The sequence below is a fragment of the Perca flavescens genome, chromosome 3, assembly GCF_004354835.1.
Source record: "Perca flavescens isolate YP-PL-M2 chromosome 3, PFLA_1.0, whole genome shotgun sequence".
In the NCBI taxonomy this organism is placed as follows: Eukaryota; Metazoa; Chordata; class Actinopteri; order Perciformes; family Percidae; genus Perca; species Perca flavescens.
In genome coordinates this window covers 5052307-5076222 of record NC_041333.1, presented here as the reverse complement: position 1 = coordinate 5076222, position 23916 = coordinate 5052307, and the positions used below count along the sequence as shown (strand labels likewise).

The 23916-nt window shown below is 42.1% G+C and overlaps 1 protein-coding gene across 2 annotated transcripts in view; it reads right to left on the bottom strand.

Moving 5' to 3' along the window:
• The window catches only part of tenm4 (teneurin transmembrane protein 4), a 184424-nt gene that overhangs the window by 16914 nt on the left and 143594 nt on the right, over positions 1–23916 (bottom strand). For both annotated transcript variants that reach the window (XM_028573643.1, XM_028573644.1), the window contains exons 22-26: positions 22636–22868; positions 21238–21392; positions 11672–12549; positions 6346–6518; positions 1184–1419 (exon numbers count right to left, since the gene is read on the bottom strand). In XM_028573643.1, coding sequence (XP_028429444.1) covers positions 1184–1419; positions 6346–6518; positions 11672–12549; positions 21238–21392; positions 22636–22868 — 1675 coding nt within the window. The remainder of the gene's footprint in view (positions 1–1183; positions 1420–6345; positions 6519–11671; positions 12550–21237; positions 21393–22635; positions 22869–23916) is intronic.

The following is a 23916-nucleotide window of genomic DNA, read 5'->3' as shown; positions in this document are numbered from 1 at the left end:
TTATCTCATTATGAAAAGGGACCTGTTATATTCTGTGCTATGCAAGGTTAGCTTGCTGAGGCCATTTATCTCTCTGAATTTTAACCATTTTAACCATTAACCAGTATTTTACAGACTTCTCCTATCATAATGCGAAGCGTGTTGGCTGTGTTGGTCCTCTTCCTCGTAGCGAGTCAGGTAATACATTTAACTATCATGTGTGCAAGAACACCTTTCCCTGAAGCTATACCCATACGTAACATAACTGCTCCTATTGTGATGAAAGCGTTGGTCAAGTTTTTCTCTTTGTTTGGGTTGCCTAAAGGTTATTCAAATTGACCAAGGTTCAAACTTCATGTCACCGTACTTGGCTCAGATTCTCAAAGCAGCTTAAAATAGGTCACGTTCGCTCGAGTGTGTACCATCCTAAGTTGCGGGACGGACTTCAGCGATTTTACCAGACACTCAAGTCAATGTTAAATGCGTACTGCTTGCAGTTTAATCAACAACCGGGATGGAGTTCATTTGATGCCGTTTACAGCAAGAGACGTTGTTCAGGGAATCCTTGAGGTTAAGTTTCTCTCGAATGGTTTTCACTCATTCTGTGGGTGGCCCATTGAAGCTGTTAAAAGAAAACCGGCTGGGTGAAGCTGAGCCCCAGACTTTGCTGGACTATGCGTGTTGTTTTCATTTTAAGCTGCGTTGTGTTTGTGAGTTACCAAAGGTTAAGAAAGTAGGTTAAGTGACCGTGATTATCTTATTGCTACTCCAGACCGGAATCATATACGAATAGGCTGTAAAATCTTGTAAGTGTCTGATAAATCTGACCAGTTTAGCATTTTCTTTTAGAATAAAATGCAACAAAAACATTATGATTCAGCACATTTGTAGCTGATGCCTTGTCACAGTTGGAATCATGTTGTATTGTTGGTGATATATATTTATTTATTTTTTCTCTTGTAAAAAATAAGTAAAAACTAATTTGGGGTGGGGGTGTTATGCGCTCCCCGCCGTGCTCTCTTTTTCCTCTCTGTTCATCTCAGGTGTTCCTGATTCCTGATTGTCAGTGTGGCAACGCCCCTGTATATAAGGAAGGCTGGGAGACAGTGCCATTCTAAGCGAGATAGAAATTGTTCTCACTCCCAACCGGTCTTTTTTAAGGGTGTGTGTGCACGAGTCACTCTTAGCAAGCCGCCATACTTACCCTTAATCTGCGGCCATACACAGTGACCTGGCCACGAGCTTGCTCCTTCCTCTGTCTCCACTCCACCAGGTTCAGGCCATTGTCGATGGCCAGAGTTACGTTCCTCTTGCTGACTGTGGGGTTGACAGTGCCGGCCAACGAGTGGGGCTCGGTGTGCAGGGACACCTCCATACCGTTGGCCAACACAAGCCGCAGCGAGCCATCCAGACCAATGAAATAGCTGTTCCGAACTTGATCTGAGGATGTAGAGGGGGACATAGGGCAAAATGCTTATGGTTAGGATTAGAAGAAGAGAAACAATCAGAGCTTCTTGTAGCTGATGTAAGAGGACTAAGGTTACTTTCACACCTGAGCGGTTTGGTCTGTTGTAACCGAACCCTGAAACATTTCGTCAAGTAGTCCGGTTCGTTTGGGGTGGTGTGAAAGCTCATTTGAAACCAAACAGCAAACTCTGGTCTACTTAGGGCGTTTTGGTCCAAATCTGTTGATGAGTTTGTAAACTTGGAGGGATTTCTCCTTGGTTACGTTTCACATCTGGAAAAATCCAAGTGTACCAAAATGTGTCATTACAAACCACGCAAGAACGTCCACTCCGCTTATTGGTCGGATGTGTCTGGGGGCGGGAGCAAGAAAGTAAATGCAGGAAGAAGGTCCTGTGTTCTGGACTATAATATTTCTGGTTCATATTTCTTGCATCTCCATGGTCAAACCAGCTCATTTCATTAAAATAATCAGACATTGTTTTGCGAACGACGTTACTAAGCCTGCCCTGGTCACAGAGACGTCGCTCTGCTCTGCCGGTGTCTGTCTCTAACTTTAGCGGCGGCTGCTGGTTTGACCACTGAGATGCGAGTGACGGCTTGACCGCAGTCTATTTCTGTGAGAGAAACACTGCAAGCTGCTACAGTTTGCTGCTCTGCTGCATCGCAGATTGCTAAACACACCTGACTACAGGAGACATCAGCTCAGACTTGTGGGGTACACATTAAGATTGGGCATCGAGAACCGGTTCCTACCTGGAATCATTTTAAAAATTCCGATTACAATCGAATTTTTTTTTATTGGAATCCTTTGGAAAATTTGGTTTCAGATTGGTTCCAAATTTTAACACGTGCAAGTTTCGGTTTCCGTAGCGACCACCGTACTTTAAGGCGCTTGTTGTGTATATAAAATTGTCCTTGTATCTGTGAATTAAACATGTGCCCTGTTTCAACTCCAAAGAATCAGAATCGATAAGAACCGGAATCGAAAGGAAGAATTGGAATTGTTCAAATCAAAAAAAATGCCCAACCCTAGTACACATACAGTAGATGGTGCAGTTTGAGGTCAGCTCACGTTCTCACCGCAAACAAACTGCTCCAAAGTTTGTTTGAAAGCGTACCGAGACCACCTCATCAAGTAGATCTCGGTACGCTTGTTTGGTCCGCTTTTGGTGCGCACCCGAGTGCGACTGCCGCCTTCTCACCTACCCAAAACGAACCGCACCAAGGGAGAAAACCAACTCTAGTACCATTCAACCAAACTAAACAAGGTAGGTGTGAAAGCGCCCTTAAAAACAGGGGGTCTCAGTTTGCTTCCAAGAGCACTAGAGTTCGGTTCACTTCAGGTTAGAATGCAATCCGATCCAAATATAGTAAGTGAACCAAAACAACTGTTCAAGTTCAGTAGTAGCCTTAAAATTTCAACCTTGCACACAATTTACAGACTTTATATGATTTAAGGCATAACTTTCAAATCCATAACTTATTATGACCATACATCGCTCGTCGTCTGTCTGTGTGACAACACATCATCATCTCGCTCTCTTTAGGGCCACGCTCTCCTTCACTCGCTTGTCTGTCAGCTGCTCATATTGTTCGCCTTCTTCTAAAATATTAGAAACGCTAAAGCAAAACCAGAAAACCCAAGACGTTATAAATTTAAGTGTCAGCGAGTTCTCACTCGAATACGTCCAATAGACCAGCAACCGTTTGGACCGTGTGACATTTGTGTACAATGTTTGGTGCGCTTGACAAAGCGAACACAAACCAAACCATATGAAAAATACAACAATGTGGCAATTTCAATCGCAGTCTACCAAACTATAGGTGTGAAAGCGCCCTAAATCTAATATTCATCTCAGTGAGACACAATCGTAATGACCTAAAATGGCTGCTAAGCAAAAAAGAAAGCCCTTAGCCACAGCATTTAACTGAACCCCTGCGATAATGTTGGGTCTGTGACAACAAAGATCAATAGCGAGAGGTTTCATAGCGCCAGTAAAGTAAAGTTTTACAGCTGTTGCAGCAGCCTCGAGGATATGGGGGAATGAAAACTATCAAAGCTGCTAGCTTGCCTGTGGCCACAGAGAAGGCAGGGTGAAAACACACACACACACACACACACACACACACACGACACATGACACACACACACGACACACACACACACACAACACACGACAGGGATAAATCTGAGCCTGTGTTTACTGTCCCTAGGTGACGACAGCCTGTGTTCCAGCTCCAGACCAGTGACTAATGTTTCCACTGAGCATCTCATGTACATCCATCAGTGAGTGTATCCTTCTTGCCTCCTGTCAGTACACTGACAGGGACCAGGATGAATATTATTCTCATTAAGAACAGGGGAAAATGAATGGCTTGTCAAACACTACATTAACGAGTTGACTTCATAAAAAATAAAAAAAGTCAAAATCAAAACACACGCACTGTCATCTCCTGAGACGATGGAGTTTTGTAGCTTTTTCTTTTGCACAGAGTGCCACGGGATGTGTTGATGAGCTGCTGAGACACGAGAAATGGGCAGAGGATGCAGGGCTGACCTTGCACTGGCCCTTACCTCTCTCAATCATACAGACACTTCAGGGGTTGACCGGAGGCCTCTGGGGCCGACCCGGCCAAAAGGAGGCCACTGAGACCAGAGGAAGCTGGAAATACTGCTGAATTAGGCAGTTGCACGCAAATGCATGCATACGGTTTAGCAGGGGAGGGGTGAGCCGTGCACTGACATTTAGAAGGGCTGTAGTCTGCATAAAACAAAACAAATAATTAGGGATGCAACGATGCATCGTGAATCGGTAAAAATAATGATATAAACGTTGAGATAAAAAAATTTATCTTGATTGCAATTTTTTAAACGGCCTCAGGCCCGAGCGCCGACAGCAGCAAAGGCACTATTGAAACTGAAGGAATTATTATTTTCTGCAAATAAATCGCCTGAACAACGATGTTACTGGTTGCACGGCGTTCGTGCCCTCATTATGCTACCGTGGAAGTGTGGTGCTATGTTAAGCCTTGTTAGTGGTGTAGAAATAGTGATTTCTTTTTACTTTACCCTCTGCCCCGACGACTAGCATTATAAGCTAATTAGCGGTTTGCGCTAAAACTGGTCACATCCGACTCGGTACCCATGTGTTATTAACCCCTAGGTTCATTTTGTGCCAGATTTGTCCTTTAACAACACTGACGTGCGTTAATGGTTGCCCATAAGAGGGCAGAAACACAACCAGATGATCAGAAAGTAATCTCAAAGGCAGTGCATTCATGTGTTATGTGATCACCCAGATGCAAGCTTACAAAGCAGACAATTGTGAATTAATTAACAGCAGAGTTCCTGGCGCCGCTCTTCTCACTAGCAGATGTCTAAGACAAGGTCACAGCGCGGAGGTGACCAGTCCGTTGAGCAATGGCGAGAAACCAGAGATTGTCATCTTCTGTTTCAGACACAGCTTTGCAGTGAGTCAGGAGGGCCAGAGGATGGAGGACACGCTCACATCTGAATCAAATGTTAGAGGGGGAAAGGGTGTGTGTGGGGCTGTCTTTTGAAAAATGAAGGTGGGGAAGTTCAAAGCTATTATCGGGTAATCAATGAAGCAATTTGTCAGGTACAAAATGGGATATCAGAATGCCTAAATGTGTGAGACAAATCTGGTGGACTAAGCCACGACGTCGGTCCGCCCTCTGCCTCCAACTCTTTCACTTAATGTCCTAAACCTGGGGGATCTTGTATGGGCCACCAGCATTGTGCTTTATGAATTGTAATTCATGGCAGAAAGTCAATATATGTTTCCATTATGGTAAATGGGTCTTGCATTTTATTAAAACAACAGAGGGCCAACGAATACTACTGTGCGTAAGCTCTGTAACTGAAGTAGTCAGACATTACATCTTCGTTTAAAGGCCAACTCACCCAAATCACACAACTAGTAATTACGTATTTATGTATAAAAAATTTTTTTTAGATGTCTGTATGTGCAACTCCACGTGCATTAATACAGAAGTGAATGGAATTGTGTTTGTGCTGCTCAAAACACTGGAAATTGAAATCTGAGAAACAAAAATGTAATCTGTTCAGAAACAATTTCCTGGTTATTCTAGATAATCCACAGACTTCACTATCAACAGTTTTCAGTGGAACTACCTTCTGAGTATTCTCAGTTAAAACTGTTGGAAAGCCTACATGGCGCCACATTACTCCTTCAGGATGAACCCAGTTTATTTTGCACAGACAAAACATATTCAGAAGTGAATTAAGTGATGAATAAAATGGCGAAAATTGTCCTGTTGTTGGTCTGTCTATGTACCGGAAAGCCAATGGTTGAGGCACGTGTGCATCACTTAAAAGTGTCCCCTGGAAACACCGTTGTGGTGTGGGCTATTTGCACGTGTTGTCTTATTAGTGCGTGCTGTGGTTTATTTGCATGTGTTGTCCTATTGTTGCGTGCTGTGGCCTCTTAGGGCCACCGTACAATTACCTCGATATCGATACCGCAACGATATTGTAGTGTTGACTAATGGTGCTTTCACAAAATATTTACACAATGAGATTTTTGATAAATAATCAAAAGTAATGTGGATATAATGAATAAGTGGATAAAGGCAAATAATAGAACAGTTACAACAGTCTGGTTAGTTCAGAAAATGACATCACTTTACTGTAATGCAGCCTTTAAAACCAGGAAAACACAACGATTATGCCCTATTACAATATCAAAATCTAAGACGATATCTAGTCTCATATCAATATAAATATTATATCGATATATTGCCCAGCTCTTCTTGGAATTGATGGTGGTGGTAAATATTCATGAAAAAGGACAAGTTTGTGATTGGGCAACACAGATTTTGATACACACTGGACCTTTAAAAAAACAAATCACATACCCTGCATGAGTGTGTAGAAGGTGCCAGAGGCTGACAGGTTGGTGGTGATGGTGATATCCTCTTTGTTGGAGCCCTCTGTCTGGATGCGGACTGAGCTGTCGCTGTCTGTGCGGTAGCTGCTCACACGGCCCGTGGGGTAAGTGACGTTAGTCAGACGCCCGTAACTGTCATACCTACAAAGAAATACATTGATGTGAGCCAAAGAAGGCAAAGAGGGGCATGCCATCTGAAACAGTGTATGAACAGTAACTAGAGCAGAATCATAAACAGTGCTGTGGCATGTAAAAAATACTGAGCCTTGTTGAGATTTGTTAAATCATAAGGAGGCAATCATAAGCATAAATGCAGGTCAGGTATGCATAACTGGTACGTAAACGTGACTAATGCTGCGTCATCTCAGATTTACTGTGATTATGAGTTGCTATCTAGGATATGCTGTTCTAGTGGTAATTACAAGTAGGAATTGGAGTTTTTGAGAGTGTGATATTTCCCTCTTGGTGCCACAAATTGTGGAAATGTGTCAACACAGGCAGTAAACACCGCAGCGAAGCCATCGATGTTGGCAGTCTGAGGTAATAAAACTCATGACTATCAGATCTAATCACTGAAGCCCAACCAACACAACTTCCAGAAAGTGTGCAATGTTCACAGCATTTCGCTATCCATGAATAGAGAGTGGGAGCACTAACGAGTTGGACTTTTGCAACAGGATGTGAATGTAATATACAGTAAACGCTACTCAGTTTGTAAGTAACTTTTAAAGGATGGAAGCACACAATTAAAAAACAAAAGACGAGGAAGCACAAACGAGGAAGCCAAGACGAGGAAGCACAAACCTTTTCACATTTGGAAAACTGCTTATTAGCTTAAAAGATTAGTGATATCACTTAATCTCATTATACAGTCTATGAAATAGGAGCACTGAGGTGCGAATCCTTGGAGACATGCAGCATTTCACTAGCCTACAAATCAGTCCGCTCATCACATACAAGTACATGAGTGGCCAGATTGTTTCATTTCGCTCAGAGAGCACGTAAGCATAGCAACAATTTGAAATCTTTCAGATTGCCAGTGTTCCAGAATGGGAGTGAGTGAACGGTGCATTACTTGGGAGAATGAAGACATTTATCTGCGCACTGAATACAGATCGGAAAGCCCTCTTCAATGTTGCTGCCTGCCATAATAAAGCCTCTAATAAATGAGATGGCGGGTGCTGGTTTACGGATATTTCTTCAGCGCTGCCATCTCAAATATCCAATATGGAAAGGAAGAGTGGGAGAGGAATCATCTCCCAGAGATAAATGTTATCTGATCTCAACTGCACTAGGGACTGGAATTCATAGATGCATTTCAACCCAAGTCTTCCACTTCAGGAAATACTAAATAGCAGAGTAATTCATATCTAAAGCATTTCATTTCTTTTGATACTGCTCATATTTTATCAGCAAGATTTATTCTCCCTCGTACAATCAAAGGTTTTGCAGTGAAAGCATTAGAAGGTTCACGCTACTGTATGTGCAGTGTACCACTTTTAAACTGTTCAGTTCATGGAACAAAGAGTGTATTCCTGTTTGCCTTCACCTCGGGACAAAAGACAGAGTCCACAAGACGGAAATCTCATTCTAGAGCGACGCTGCATGCCCCCAGCTTGATCACTGACCCAAACTCTCTCCGTCTCAATTAGGGCCTTGAGCTAGAGCCATTCCTCGGGCTTCACCGCTGAGCATCTAATGGCTCCGGCCTGCTTCAATTTAGCTGCCTATTAGCTTGCTTTCTCCGGAGAAGAGGGGCATGCGGGGGCAGGGAGCTCAGCAGAAGGGAGAGGACTGCTTTCCCCCTGGATGGCCACAAGTCCATTCGGATTGTATCACCTTTGTGTCACATGCTAGCTCCATGACCTTTCATGGTGGGGCCCAACAATAGGCAAGACACTTCATATCAGCGTCCCCTTCAGCATAGCTAACCTCAGTCTTATGCACAGCTATTCTCACGTTTTCATTTCCTCTCGCTGCCTGGGAATTTCAGAACACAAGTGACTGATGACAGTGCATATGAAATAAGGGCAACAGCCATGTGATTGCTTCAACTTCATTAACGGTTGTTTTACATGAGTTCGCTGTTATTATTGATTGAGTATTAAATCAACCTCAGAACATTTGCTTGAACCCAGGGACTTGAACCATTGCTTCCCTGCTAATTAGATGCCAAGAGAACAATTCTTCAGAACGCTACACGAGTTAACAGATTTACAGTTACCCTTACACAAAGCACTTATCATTACAACAAAAACATTAGGGGGTCAGCAGAGCATCTGCGTACATAGAGTAAAAGTCATTGCAAATGAGGTTGCCAAGGGTTACAGCAGAAAGACAGTGTAGCAGATGTCTTACTGTATGTTCTCAAGTGAGTCCTTTGTGTTTTGTTTCTGCATTCATCCACATTCATTTGAATGTATAGGCAACAGGACACATGAATCCATTTTTTTATCGCGAGATTAACGTTCTTTTTGGCCTAGCAAACTTTGTAGTTTTTTTCACATGCTGTTGCAACAACTAGTAACGTTAGAAAACTACAACACCACACCGGATCTAGCCATACCAGAAACAAAACAACAGGCACGGCGCACACACTTGTTTGGGCTTGCGAGCCGGCCAAAGAGCAGTAGGCTAATGTTACGTTTTGAGTGGATGGCGAGCGCGAGACGCCGAAATGAATGCCAATAAGATTCTGAATGAAGAGTTTACTTTTAAAAAGTTGCCAAATGGTTCCATTGACGAGACCAAAGTGATCTGTGTTTGGTCGTTGTGAACTGAGCTATCATCGCAGCACGTCCAGTCTGAAATACCACTTAATGGCCAAGCACACAGCTGATGCCAATTCTCCACCCCCTCGTCAAAGCCAGGCGACAATGGATGACTTCAGACAGAAGCACAAGGATGTTAGTGTGAAATTGAACACTACAGTATATATACAGTATATGTTGTTTTCAATAAAAAAACATTTGCACAAAGCAAGCTGATCCACTTTTCCATGTTGATAAGAGCATTAAAATGAGAAAAAAAAATAATGGGACAAAAAGAAATCAAGGGACATTTAGAATAGATAAAAATGTGCGATTAATTGCAATTAATTGCGAGTTAACTATGACATTAATGCGATTAATCACGATTAAATATTTGAATCGTTTGACAGCACTAGTAAAATGTTAAGCAGTGCACTTTGTTGAGCAGAGATAAATGGAGTTCCTTTTCATTTCACTCTGATGATAGCAAATTACAGTATGGTTTGGACCCTCAGGTGGTGGGGTGACCTTTCATGCTAATTATTCAAGAAAAACAAACACTCTTTATTGGGTCTAAATGAAACATGGAGAACAGTATTGCTCGTAGGTAAATATGAAGTCATCGTTTAATTTGAAAGAGAAAAACAGAACATTGAATAATTCCTTTTCTTCATTTAAACTGTAATATATCTCTAAATATATAAGCATGTTTTAAATGGAAAGTGTGTTGTACTCTCTGCCGACATGCACGTTTATAAAAGGAAATTATCAAGCAATGGCTCCACAATCAGTTTGACATTTCTTTTTTCTTGTTGTAGTGATGTATCTTTATTATTTACATTTCACAGTAAATGGGGGAAACAGGCCTGCTGCAATATGCTGTATGTACTACAGGCCTGAACACTATTTTCTCACTTTTGCCCATTTTGACATTTGATATACATACTGTAGCTCTTTCATTACAGATGCTATGACAGAACATCTCTAGAATGACGTGTACATGCCACAGTATCCCTATTTCTTCCAGATTAACTCTGTGATGTTATTAAACAAAATGTGTAATTCAAACATCCTGAAAACGCTGTCATTTCTTTCCATGTTCTTAAGTATAGGTGAGATGGGCATCCATTGTATGTACTGTATTTCATCTTGAAAACTCCCTTTGTGTTACTGGTGCTTTAATATCTTTTCTTTACATAATAGGGAGGATTGTTTTCAAATCTTAACAGCATTAACAGAAACCAGAGCAGCCATTTTACAGGAATTCCAGAATTCCAACCACCCACTGGATTAGTTGAAGCCTTAGGCAATTCCCTATACCTTGAGAAATGCCTAAGCAACCACTCAAACACAGGTGATAAATGTCTGCCCAGATTAAACAGAGTGTCTGATTATGTGTCAGAGTGTTATATTTCTGCAGCGAGGTGTACCACATGTCTGACCAGCTTAATCACACTTTTTTGGAATGACATCCAGTTAGCACAGTATCCGTTGGCACAGTATATTAAGCTAAGGGACAGATTGCTCCATAGAAGTCATAAGAACATGAAATCCGGAGCCTTCAATGCTGCAGTGTGTGGGAGTGTTTTCAATAGTTCCCTCACAATGTGTGGTGTGCCTCGATCAATTACTACCTCTGGCTATACCATTATGCTTATATTGCCGGGCCTCGTCGCAGTCCTGCGGGAAAAATGTGCCTGCCAGCAGAAATATGTTGTTCCTGTAGCCGACGACTCCAAACAAGCGATGGTCTGCAGTCTGTGACTGCAAGCAAGGGTGCAGATGACTAACATATCATCCAGTAATCCTATTTGGTATGATAACAGCAAATAGGATTACACCCATACTTCCACAGGTCTTGTAGTGCGATTGACATTGACATCAACGTATAAGAAGGTAGCTCATGTGCCAAAATACTGAAGTCAGATGTCAAAGAGCTCTTCAACTCTAAACATTCACTCACTAAAGCATCTTAGCATTCAGTGCCACCACGAATACAGAGCTTCCAGTTCAGATATTCCTGAACTTTGTGTTACAGCAAACTTATCGAGGAGTCAAGAGTCGTTAGTGGCTCAGTTGAGAATAGGAATCCTTCCACTTGCCCTTGAAGTTGGTAGATTTTAAAAAATCCAAGAAGATATGGCTTGAATGTAACGGACGTTTATTATATAAAAAGGTTATGCACTAAAACTTTAATAGAGTGGTTGTTTAAATTGATTTAGTCTCTTAGTCTCTAAAGCAAACAAAAAGAAAGTTTATCTGTTTAATATAATATGTAATTTATGTTGCTACTTTGGTATCTGGTCCTTTGTTGTAAATAATGTTGTCTTGGCCTGGGCATATTTTTTAATAAAAAAAAAATGTCATTATTCATATACAGAATTCCAGAAATGACAAACAGTATGTTTGGGATTTAAAAGATCTATTTAGTTGCTCTCTGGGTCAAAGTAGTAATCTACAATCAGCTCAACTGGCATGCAGACTCTGGGTTATAAGGATTATAAAGGGTTTTTTCCAAATAAGTAAAATGTTAATATTACTTACTCAAAGAAGGTTGTCCATCCATTTTCATTGGTCTTAGTTGCTAGGAGTCCTGAGCTTCCATGGTAGGTCATTACAGCCAGTTCTTGACCCTGGGCAGCAACAGTTTTAAGGGCATTGTTGGTGCCAATGGTGAACCAGAACGTCTGCCCATCGGGGACCATCAGCCACAGAGGCATTCCTGTCGTGTCTCGTCGGATGGTCACGACGTTTTTGTTCCTATCAGTGATGCCGCTCAGATCTCCGGCTCCTGTGTATGTCAGATTGTAGAGGTGATCTCCTGTGGTCAGACTTTGCGTAAAAATGTGGCTGCCGTTGGAGTCGAACAGATAGAGTTCATCGTGAATGGGAGAGGACACTTCGTACATGCTGAGGGGATTCAGATAGGGCTTGTTTTTGCGCACGTAGCGAATACGAATGTTGCCCAGATCGGCGATATAAAGCTCTCCATCTGGACACACCGCCAGAGAAGAGGGAGCATTCAGCTTCGCATCCTTGGCATAACCTTCATCGCCAAAGTAACAATCACAGTTGGCATCGTTCTTGCAGTCACAGCCACTTGGTGCCCCTGCGACCAGGGAGATCTCTCCATTGGTGGACACCTGTCGTACTCTGTTTATTTTCTTTTCATCTGACTCAGCGATGTACAAAACGCCATTGTGGGACACAGCAAGGGCGTTGGCGGACTCCAGGGTGGCATGGATGGCTACTTTGCTCATGAGGAAATGGTCAATCCCAGGCACTTGGCAGTGCATGGGCCGCCCTGCTACAATACGGACTTGATGGTTTTCTGAGATCTGGAGTACTACATTGTTGTCCAGGACATACAGGGAGTTGTCCATTGGACTCACTGCCAGGTCTGTGGGCCACTCCAGACGCACCTAAGAGGGGAAAAAAAACACAAAAGAATATCAGCTTTGGGTCACAAAAACAGACCATACTCTTATTGATCCACACATTTTTCACTTTATCAGAGGCAAACAGTCCCTCAAGGGAAGAATCATTGAAAACTGTTCACAAAAAAAAGATAGGCCGCTGTGAAAAAGGTGGGCTATCTCATAGCTCGAGCTGGAAGCAAAAACATTTCTTTGAAACGATTTATTATCTGATAAGGAGGAAAACAGCGGCTGGCGTGCTGTTAAAAGGGGAAACACAAAAACATGATTTTTAAGATCAAAGATGATAACAATAGCGGTGTGGAAGGGCAAAACGAGGAGATCATTCAAATGATCAATGATCAGATTAACTGAAAAAAAAAGCACACTGCAACTCATCATGAGAACTGTGGACACTTAACAACTGCGCTTCTGCATCCTTCACCTCTACAGAGACACTGTTTTTCCCTTGCTTTGGGTTATTAATAATATAATGACAAGAGATTGCACGAGTCCTTGAAAAGAAACTGGAGCACAATTAACCAAATGAAAGACTAGCCTGCCTCTGGCCTCCTAAATTATGACGTATTGTTCTGCTAACAATATATCAGGCTTTTAACAAATTGGAATGATTGGATTCATCCAATTTACTGGCCTCCCGCTCACTTATGATCCCATGGGAGCTCCTGGGAACATAATATGAAGTGCCATATTTCAATAGAAGCCTTGGAGCACCAACAAAGGAGACCTGGACCAAAATGCAGGACAGGACAGTTTCAGATTGTAGGCAACCTATTAGAGCGACCTCAGCATTGTTTTGGATACTTTGTCCAATATCTGGGAAATATGAAAAAGTAAATTAATTCACGTAGCTGTTACTATGGTTAACTCATTCGTGGTAATGCAAATTGCAGAAACCACTCTCACTAGAAATGAAAAGGGAGAAACCTCCTGAGGATCAGGCCATGCATACTTTAAAGGGGAACTATGCAGGTTTTTTTTTAGCTTAATTTACCTCAACTGAACAGCTTCGGAGTCATTGGAATGGTTATATGACTTTTTCGGATTGAATGGTGGTCGTCTCGCTTCTCCCTAGCGCCTGTGAGCGGAAAAACCACCCATACAGCGGCTCGCCGGGCTAAAGTTTTTCACACTATCGTCATGGATGAGCCGGCAAAAAAGAAGCAGAAAGCTAGGAAAGCATTGTTGGAGGAACAGAGAAAGAGGAAATGGCAGACTGACCGAGTGAGGAGTCAGACACGAGTAAACGTAGGACAGTGTTTCCTCTATGTTGATTTTATTGTGGCGGTGCGCCATGGCAAAATTTCTTCCGCCACGCTATCAGAAATAGGGCAGACGCACAATAGTCGCGGTTGCCTTTTAAATGATCCTGCTGACATAATGCACACAACAAGTAGAACTATTCAGAGGTTACTTTAACTGCGTCAGAGGTTATTCGTTTGGATACAAGCGTTACATTTTGGAAGAGAGTTGGGATTCTGAACAGCGATACATGCACACGCACACGCACACGCACACCGCACACACACACAGCAGAGGTTGTGTTGCTGTTAGAACAGACCTGCCCCCACTGCTAAAAAAAATATCCTAAAGGAAACACTAATAGGAGCTGCCAAATATCTATTCCGAAGCTGTAGGAGCTCTATAGAGAAACCTGCAAGCAAGAAGAGAGAAAACAGCGAAGAAAAGGCCAAAACTAGCGCCCCTTTAACATTAAAGAAATGGTTATCTCGACCACCACATCCTGCTCTTTAATTACATGTTTTAGAAAATAAACTACATAAATTGTATACTTTAGGTAAACCAAGTGAGTAGAAAGCTAAAAGAAATATACCAATGCAACATGCTGAGTTCATTCCAAGAGTGTATATCACAGTAAAATAGGGACATTAGAGATGCTAACAAACAATTTTCAATAAAGAAATCAAGGTATCTTGATGTTAAATGGCTCAGGGAAATGGTTTCCACTGATACATGTGGGAAAAAAAAAGTCAAGAATGACACATTATATTCAGCTCCTTTGACATGCTACTCTGCATTACACAGCACAAACCACAGAGTTCCTGAAACACAATATATGACATCCAATAGAGCATTGAGGAGCAGGTTGCTAACAGCAAACATATTTCTGGTAAAAGTCTGCCAGCTATATAATGCCCCGTATCTACCTGCTACTGGCACACATTTCTAATTATAATTTAAAAGGGCAGTGCTGGCAAAATATTTAATCCAAAAGTGGCAGGGGGATTCTATGGAGATGATTACTTGACTTTGTCATGTTTTTGAATCCCTGCCACTCTTTACAAGCAGAGCACTTGTCCACCTTTGATTGAAAAACTGATTTGAGCATCGCACACACGGCTCACATCCCATAAACCTACCATCATCCCCAAACAAAACCGAGGAGCTTTATATAATAGGACATATCTCGGGCCACATATAACAAACAGGGGACTGACGGTGGATACATGTCATCTTTAAGGGAGCAGAAAATGCATTTACTTGGGGAAAAGAAGGGGAGACTTTCAATTTCTTAAAACCTATTTCTTGTCAACACTGGTGGTTAAATATTTCATGAGCCAGAGTGTGGAGTGGCTCGGGGGAGCTGCCTGTAAGGAGGTTTTTACGCCACTCTGACTGATGAGGGGATATTTCCCGAGCTGCTGTCCCATATGCTGTAACCCGATCGTACCCTTCCCGTTATACAGTGGGGCAGCTGTCAGTAGGGCCTGTCTGACACAGACGCCACCAGCAAAAAAAATAAAAAATAAAGAATCAAAACTGCACTCATCAGCCAAGGAAGCAAGTCACGGATTTTGCACCAACACTAAACTATTTTTAAATGTATTTGAACTATAAAGTCATTTTCCATTAGCAGTCTTTTCACTCTTTGCCCCGACCAGCATGATGCCTGTCTGAAGAAGTCATATGTCATTATTTGAAGTCCCTCTTGAATGTCACAGTCAGTCTTTATAAAGCTTTCTGAAGCTGCTAACACCCTTGAAATATGTTCAAGTGGGCTTGTTTTAAGACTTGGTTTCCCTCTATTTAAGTTTGAACTCAGCAGGGGGAGGCAGAGAAGATTTTCACGAGAAATATAAAATGGAACACATTTCTGAAACAGCAAGGACCTAAGGCCTTGGTATAAACACATGAAAAAGATTCTTGAAAGCAGGCAAACTCTTGTCCTTTTGCATCATAATACAACATTAAAAGAAAGAAAGCTCATGGAGCTGCATATGGAATTAAGAGCAAATTTTGCTGCAGTGCGCTCACTGCACAGATGGCGTGGCGAGATAACAATAACCTCAACAGAGGAGAGAGAGAAAAATGTGACATTATTTTTTTTCTCTCGAACAGGTGAGCTACAGCAAAAGTAATGACCACTGTGATGAGCCTTCTCTAGAGAAACTCTGGTCCTAAGTGAGGGATTGGGGAGTGTTTGAAGTAGGAAGCTATGTGCCCTGGATGAATTTTTAATGGATGCTTTTTACTGACAGAGTGTCTCTGGCAGAGCTGGTGCGATTTGTCATCATTGTGGAGCTGCAGCCAGTCTGCAGCCAGTCTCACTGATAGTGAGCATCTATAGGTGCTTGTGTTTGTGTAAGGGGGGTAAGGGAGCAGCCAGCACGAGTCATGTAGGGGGGGTGGAGTTCCCCCGGGGCTGCAAATGGGCAGCTGGAGGCTTTGCTCCCTCCACTGAATACATCATTTCACAGACACACAGAAAGCTTCTCTCCACTGGCATCAGAGGCCCCCCTCAGGACCTGTTTGCCAGTCGTACTACATAACATACACGATGGGGTAGGAAACACACTAGCGCATGCACAGGGACATCAATTAAATCTAAACATTAAAGCCCAGGAATGCCCGTCGCATGGAAGTAGTACATAGTACAACTAAAATAATTATAGGTACTTTCGACAACACACAAAACACAAGGTCCTATGACATGTGCTTTTTGGATGCTGTTATGTAGGCCTTAGTGGTCCCCTAATACTGTATCTGAAGTCTCTTTTATATAGGCCTTAGTGGTCCCCTAATACTGTATCTGAAGTCTCTTTTATATAGTCCTTAGTGGTCCCCTAATACTGTATCTGAAGTCTCTTTTATATAGACCTTAGTGGTCCCCTAATACTGTATCTGAAGTCTCTTTTATATAGACCTTAGTGGTCCCCTAATACTGTATCTGAAGTCTCTTTTATATAGTTCCTTAGTGGTCCCCTAATACTGTATCTGAAGTCTCTTTTATATAGTCCTTAGTGGTCCCCTAATACTGTATCTGAGTCTCTTTTATATAGTCCTTAGAGTTCCCCTAATACTGTATCTGAAGTCTCTTTTATATAGTCCTTAGTGGTCCCCTAATACTGTATCTGAGTCTCTTTTATATAGTCCTTAGTGGTCCCCTAATACTGTATCTGAAGTCTCTTTTATATAGACCGTAGTGGTCCCCTAATACTGTATCTGAGTCTCTTTTATATAGTCCTTAGTGGTCCCCTAATACTGTATCTGAAGTCTCTTTTATATAGACCTTAGTGGTCCCCTAATACTGTATCTGAAGTCTCTTTTATATAGACCTTAGTGGTCCCCTAATACTGTATCTGAAGTCTCTTTTATATAGACCTTAGTGGTCCCCTAATACTGTATCTGAAGTCTCTTTTATATAGACCTTAGTGGTCCCCTAATACTGTATCTGAAGTCTCTTTTATATAGACCTTAGTGGTCCCCTAATACTGTATCTGAAGTCTCTTTTATATAGTCCTTAGTGGTCCCCTAATACTGTATCTGAAGTCTCTTTTATATAGACCTTAGTGGTCCCCTAATACTGTATCTGAAGTCTCTTTTATATAGACCTTAGTGGTCCCCTAATACTGTATCTGAGTCTCTTTTTATAGTCCTTAGTGGTCCCCTAATACTGTATCTGAAGTCTCTTTTATATAGACCGTAGTGGTCCCCTAATACTGTATCTGAGTCTCTTTTATATAGTCCTTAGTGGTCCCCTAATACTGTATCTGAAGTCTCTTTTATATAGACCTTAGTGGTCCCCTAATACTGTATCTGAAGTCTCTTTTATATAGACCTTAGTGGTCCCCTAATACTGTATCTGAAGTCTCTTTTATATAGACCTTAGTGGTCCCCTAATACTGTATCTGAAGTCTCTTTTATATAGACCTTAGTGGTCCCCTAATACTGTATCTGAAGTCTCTTTTATATAGACCTTAGTGGTCCCCTAATACTGTATCTGAAGTCTCTTTTATATAGACCTTAGTGGTCCCCTAATACTGTATCTGAAGTCTCTTTTATATAGTCCTTAGTGGTCCCCTAATACTGTATCTGAAGTCTCTTTTATATAGACCTTAGTGGTCCGGGACCGAAATTCAGCCTTGGTGCAGAATTACAGCCACTAGAGCCAGTCCCACAATGAGCTTTACTTAGGATGTGCCATTTTGGTGCCTGTAGCTTTAAATGCTATTGAGGAGGAGAGAGGGGGGGGGCAAGGTGGAAGGTGGGGGTGTGGCCTTGACCAACTACCACTTTGCTTGTTTGCAAGCCATGATGTCTCCCTCTGTCTTTCTCATGGGTGGGCCAAATTCTCTGGGCGGGCAATGCAGAGAAAGGGGAGGTAACCTTGCTCCTTATGACCTCATAAAGGGAAGATTCCAGATCGGCCCATCTGAGCTTTCATTTTCTCAAAGGCAGAGAAGGATACCCAGGGCTCGGTTTACACTTATCGCCATTTCTAGCCACTGGGGGACCATAGGCAGGCTGGGGGAACGCATATTAATGTTAAAAAAACCTCATAAAGTGACATTTTCATGCCATGGGACCTTTAAGGAAAAACTCAGGAGCAGCACAACTAATTACACATACGTGAAGATCATTCAGGAGACCCTGATGAATCACACAGGAGCATTTAATGAGCACTCAATTGAGGAGAAATTAGGATCATACAGTACAGTGTGGGTGCCATGCCAAGTCTCTGAAGTTCCCGTCTTCCTGAAGGTGTATCATGCTGGAGGCGTGTAAAGTTTAGCTGAACCTTCAAAGCAAACAAAGATATTGCAGGTGCCTAAAACACAGATCCTAAAGCCTAGTTCAGCCTCTTTCTCTCTCTCTCTGGGAAGTATGCAAAAGTGTGGCAGGCCCACCAATCTCCAAAAGGAGACAGTTCTGAAACAAAACATTCCCGTATCATGCAGCCTAGAGTCCCTGAATCTATGGACACACAAAGTTGAAGCACTCCTCTGCCTGGAAAAGTTACAAGCTTATGTTGGACACTGACTTGAATGAGACCTGGGCATGACTGTCTCAACTTATATAGAAGGAGTTCATTATCTGGAAATTCCAAAAAGTAGTCTTTTTTTCAACCAAAATTAGCGTGTTTGTGCAGTTCTTTTTTAAATAGCCGATAGACTCCTTTCCCATTGCCTTTCTGGTTTATCGTCTGGTGTGTCATGTTCAACGTCACCAACGCGGCAGAAAACAGGGTTAGTAAACACTAGGGAGCATCATGGAGGCTAGGAGAATGTGACAGTAGTTGCTTCTTTTTTTATTTTTTATATCCGATACTTATTCAGTCTCTCTTTCAAAGTCTGTGCTGACTAATTTGGAACAAAATCCAAGTGCCGCTTGGCGTGTCCATACGGGTGTCATGTTTCCGTCAGTGCCAAATCGGCTGAGTCATTTGTCCCGGGAATGAATGCCGATTATAACCTTACCCATTATGTTTGTGGGTGTTTTTTTTTTTTTTTTTTGGCTAATTACAACAACAGCAGAACAACCCCTAATAACTTTGTTTGAAAATTATAATGTCAGGAAAAAACAGCCATGCGAAGGCTGCTAGGGTACGGAAAAGGTCTCGTCACCTCCAAAGGGAAGTCACTGAGCTAGAGAGTGATTTGACCTCAGTGCAGTGGCCTTGCCTGGGGAATGTTTTCTGTCTGCGGTAGCGATCTGGTGCATATGTGTGTGTGTGTGTGTGTGTGTGTATGTGTTTGCGTGCATCAGTGAACATGTGTGTGTGAATGGAGAGCCAGTGAGGTTATAGGTCATCCTCATCATCCCCCTACAGCTATAGGTCAACGGCCCTTTGCATTTGCTGCTGTATGGCCACTTGACACAGACAGGAAAGCTCCCGGGACTACAGTGGCACCTCTGATTTTAGCACGGCTATTTACCCCGGTGCTATGTTTATTCCAGGTCCTGTGTGTTCCCTGAGCCCACTATTCATATTCATTTTGTATTGACTTATTATTAACTAAAGGATGATTAACGTTTGTAATTCGGGGGGATGGTACAGCTGTGTTTGGGGCTGCTTTCCTAAATTGACAGTCTTCTGGACCGATGGAATTGATCTACAGTAAGCAAATACAGACAATCCTTGATACATTTCACAAAATATGCAAAATATTAGGTGCAACATGTTAAAATATTGCGTTTTTTTGCTGCCTTGCTGCATAATAAACTCTCTATTGTGGAGTAATAACAATTGGACCTGACCTGATCTACTTCAGTCAAATCACAGGTACAGAAATTTAATGACACCGGCTTAAGGGAACACAGGAAATCAGTATTCAGTCTGAAAAAAGCAGTGCCAGTGGAATCCCATACAGAGTACTGGAGATGCCTGTCGGTTCTAAGTGCCTTTCTCTACCTTTCTTTTGCAAGTCCTGTGGATCTACAAACTGGCGCCATGCAGCCGATAAATAAATGTGGATCAAAACTAAGCCAAGGGCCACTGGACCCCGGCTACAGATACAAAGGCTCACACGGGGTGTTAGCATCCTGGAGACCAGGGTCAGTCGAGGAGGCTGGTGTATAGCTTTAGAATAGGGCTGCACAATATATCAGTAGTTTTTATTGTCGTCGCAATATTAACCAGCGCAATAAACATATCTTAAAGGGCTAATGACACTCTCTTCTTTTTCTTAGTGGTGCCTTTTATATTCAATTCAATGTTCAATTTGTTCAATAAAAGAAAGATGATTTCCTTTCATTTGTTTTAAATTCAACAAGCAATTTGTTGCAGAACTGAGTACACTTTTAAATATATATCTGTCTGGTTAACACCAGTTTTTAGCTGGGACTGTCCTTCCTTTGCCGTACCTGAAGTTTGGCTGCTGTCTGTAGACTCCTTCACGCACAACTCGTATTCTTTCGGATGTTTTATACGCAAATGTCTTAACAGCGGCGATGTTGTTTATTGTTTAGGGTCCTCGCCACCACCAGACAAATCGGCATTGCAAATTGAACATGTAGCTGGACTTGAATGTCCTTCTTTTGACTGAAAGTACTGCCGAACATCACTTTCTTCTGCTCATGAGCTCCATTTTCACTTTCTCACAGCCTACTGCATTGAACGCTCCACCTACATAAACACCTTCCCGTAATCAACGGCGGCGTCATTATGTCGACCAGCGTAGCGCGCGTAGTGCAAGTGTAGGGTTCTGTGGAAAAATATTCTAAGGTTCGGCAGAAACCGAACCCCGTCAAAAAGCCCAATATTCGTCCGAATCCGAACCCGAATCCTGCATTTGGTGCATCCCTAGTTAATTTATCACAAGTAATATCCTTATCACGATATTTAACAACGTTATAGAATATCGCATATTTTCCTCACTAGTTTAGAGACAGGCGGACACATGCAGGCTGCCCAGGCCAGAGAGGTGGTACCTGAGAGATGTCCATGACAGCATCGCAGCTGAGAGGTCGGGCCGAGGTCAGGTCATTGAAACCCAGAAGAGTAGAGATGATACCGTTCTGATCAATCCTGCGAATCATGGTCCCATCCACAAAGAAGATTACACCGTACTTATCCACCGTAATGCCTGCAGATAAAAGTCGCCCCCAATGGACAGAAGAGGAAGATATAGCAGTTATTTTGTTTATCTGTGACTTTATGTGAGGACAGAGCACCACTAAATTACAACTTAGCGCTATTCACTGCGATTCGAAATTAAAGACTAATCACGGCAATGAAAGCTAATGTGAGGATTGATTTTTTTAAATCAATAATGGAGAACAATAGACACATCAAATAGATGAAGAGCACTGTATGTATTGATTCAGTTACAACTATAATTTCATCAAAGTAGGCTCTTTCTCTCATGCTCTCTCAGCCTCAAACAACAATGACGCTGAGAATACCAGCCTTTTCCAATGCACATCTCTGTATTTTTCTATTACCTCAGGGTCTGTCAAACAATATTCAAGCAGCTATGAACATGTAGTGTACAGTTATTACGGCAAAATGTTCTACTTTCAACGCAAGCCTGGACTATACAGTACATACTGCACTTTTTAGTGGGACTTAAGTGTTATTTCAGTACATACAGCATGACTCACAATGTCATCCCAATAGAGGACAACAAGTATGAGAAGCATGTGATCTAGTGACTAACGCATCATCCAAACATGGAAGCACCAAGACAAAGAAGACCTCAGGAAACACAAGGAAAGGCACGCTATAATAAAAAATAAATTCAGTTTTAAAAATAACTGAAGCTAGTGAGCTAAATGTAGGTCGATTTTATTTATTAAGTTCTCGAGGAAAGCATTTGCCTCCTGATCTGCTGGATGAATCCTCCTTTTAGGAGAGGGGCAAGCTTGATCATGTGTCCCATTGTAGCTCCCCTCTACAAACACACAGTGGGCTTAAGCCCAAGATTTATGTCTCTGCCTTAAATCTACGCTGTGTGTAGGTACATGTAGATACGGACCCTATACGTCGCCTGATGTGCCCCTCCCCAGAAATGTAACTTTACGTCGCAGCTTCACAACTGTGATTGGTCTGCTCGGACTTGACTTGGTAGCGTCACATGTTGCCCCTACTCATTTCTGGGTTTTCCTTCTCCGTAAACAACTTTCAAACTGTGGTCAGAAAACACAAGGGAGATACGATAGAGATAAGATAGTTTAATGCATGAAAACTGAAGAGTATTGATCCAGCCTCTGGGACTCTAGTCTTCAACTATCCAGCAATCTAGTCTACTTGAAATAAAAAAAGAGGAAATGAGACCCCAAACTGACTTAAAAGTGCACACATTGATTATAATAACATCCATACAATACCTCTGGGATTAGTGAGAGTGGCCTCCACGGCCTTTCCTCCATCCCCGCAGCGAGTGTCATCGTATGGGAGACACTGGTCTCCAGTGCCCGCCACCAACTCCAGATTCTTGGCCACATCTTTTACAACATTCAGCGACTTCACCTTGAACACCTTCCTGCTGCTGGTGTCCGAAAGATACACGGCACCGTTCACTGGACTGGTGGCCAGGTAGTACTTATGAGCGGGGCTGTTGCTGAAAGAGAGGAACAAGCCCAAGTCAATAAAGCTAGAAGGGGTACAGCGCTTTCAATAAGAACTATTGTTTAATACAATTAAAATGGATTCAAAAGCCATTTAGAGAGTCAATTGGGCACAATTACAGTTTGAACCACAGACATGGAAAAAAGAAAAATAGAATGAGATTATAATAATAATAATAATGCATAAAGCTGGAGCTTAGAACTCATCTACAATACAGTCAGGCTTAGTTAGAAATCCCTGTTGTCAAAAGAGAGTGGAAACTCCACTGAATGTATGCGTATACACAGTAGACATATGCGATAAATACTGAATGTATAGATACAGATAAAGATGTCTAGTTTCTTTCAACTTATTGAAACAGCAGAAATGCTGGAGGGGGTGCAGAGTTTGGAAGTCAAAGAGAAACCAGGGGTCTAGTGGGGCTCAGTCATTGGGGGTACATTGGATCTTTTGACAGAAGTCCTAATTTGAAATATTATTATCTTTTTGATTATTGCTAAAAGAAGTATAAACAAGTATGTTTTGCTCTTTCCTTGGTACTTTCTTTTAGAGAAACACTAATGCATAGCTGAAGTAGCAACACACTATGCATGCATCAGGCAGACGTAACAGCTCAGAAAGAAATATCCTATTGAACTTCCCAACCGAGTCAGCAAAGTAATCCTTCATATCCACAGGAGGTTCCCCAACCTGACAGACAGACAATAGAACCAAATATAACCAATCCTGCTGTGGCGGGACACATGCAATCTGTTGGCACACACGTAGTCAGAATAGGTGTCAGCAAACACAGAAAACAAAAGATGATTGTAGACAAACCCATGGGAGTACAAATGAAGTGACAGAGAGAACTATTTCTATATATAATATACACATGATCTGCTGGTGAAAAATCAAACAATGACAGATTGTAACTAAAAACACCTACGCCCAATGCCACTATACACTACTGGATGCTTGTGACTATATGCAGGAAGGATCGCATTTTGAAAGTGGCAGTTTTGACCAACTATTGTGCTCACATTGTACTTGTAAAAAAA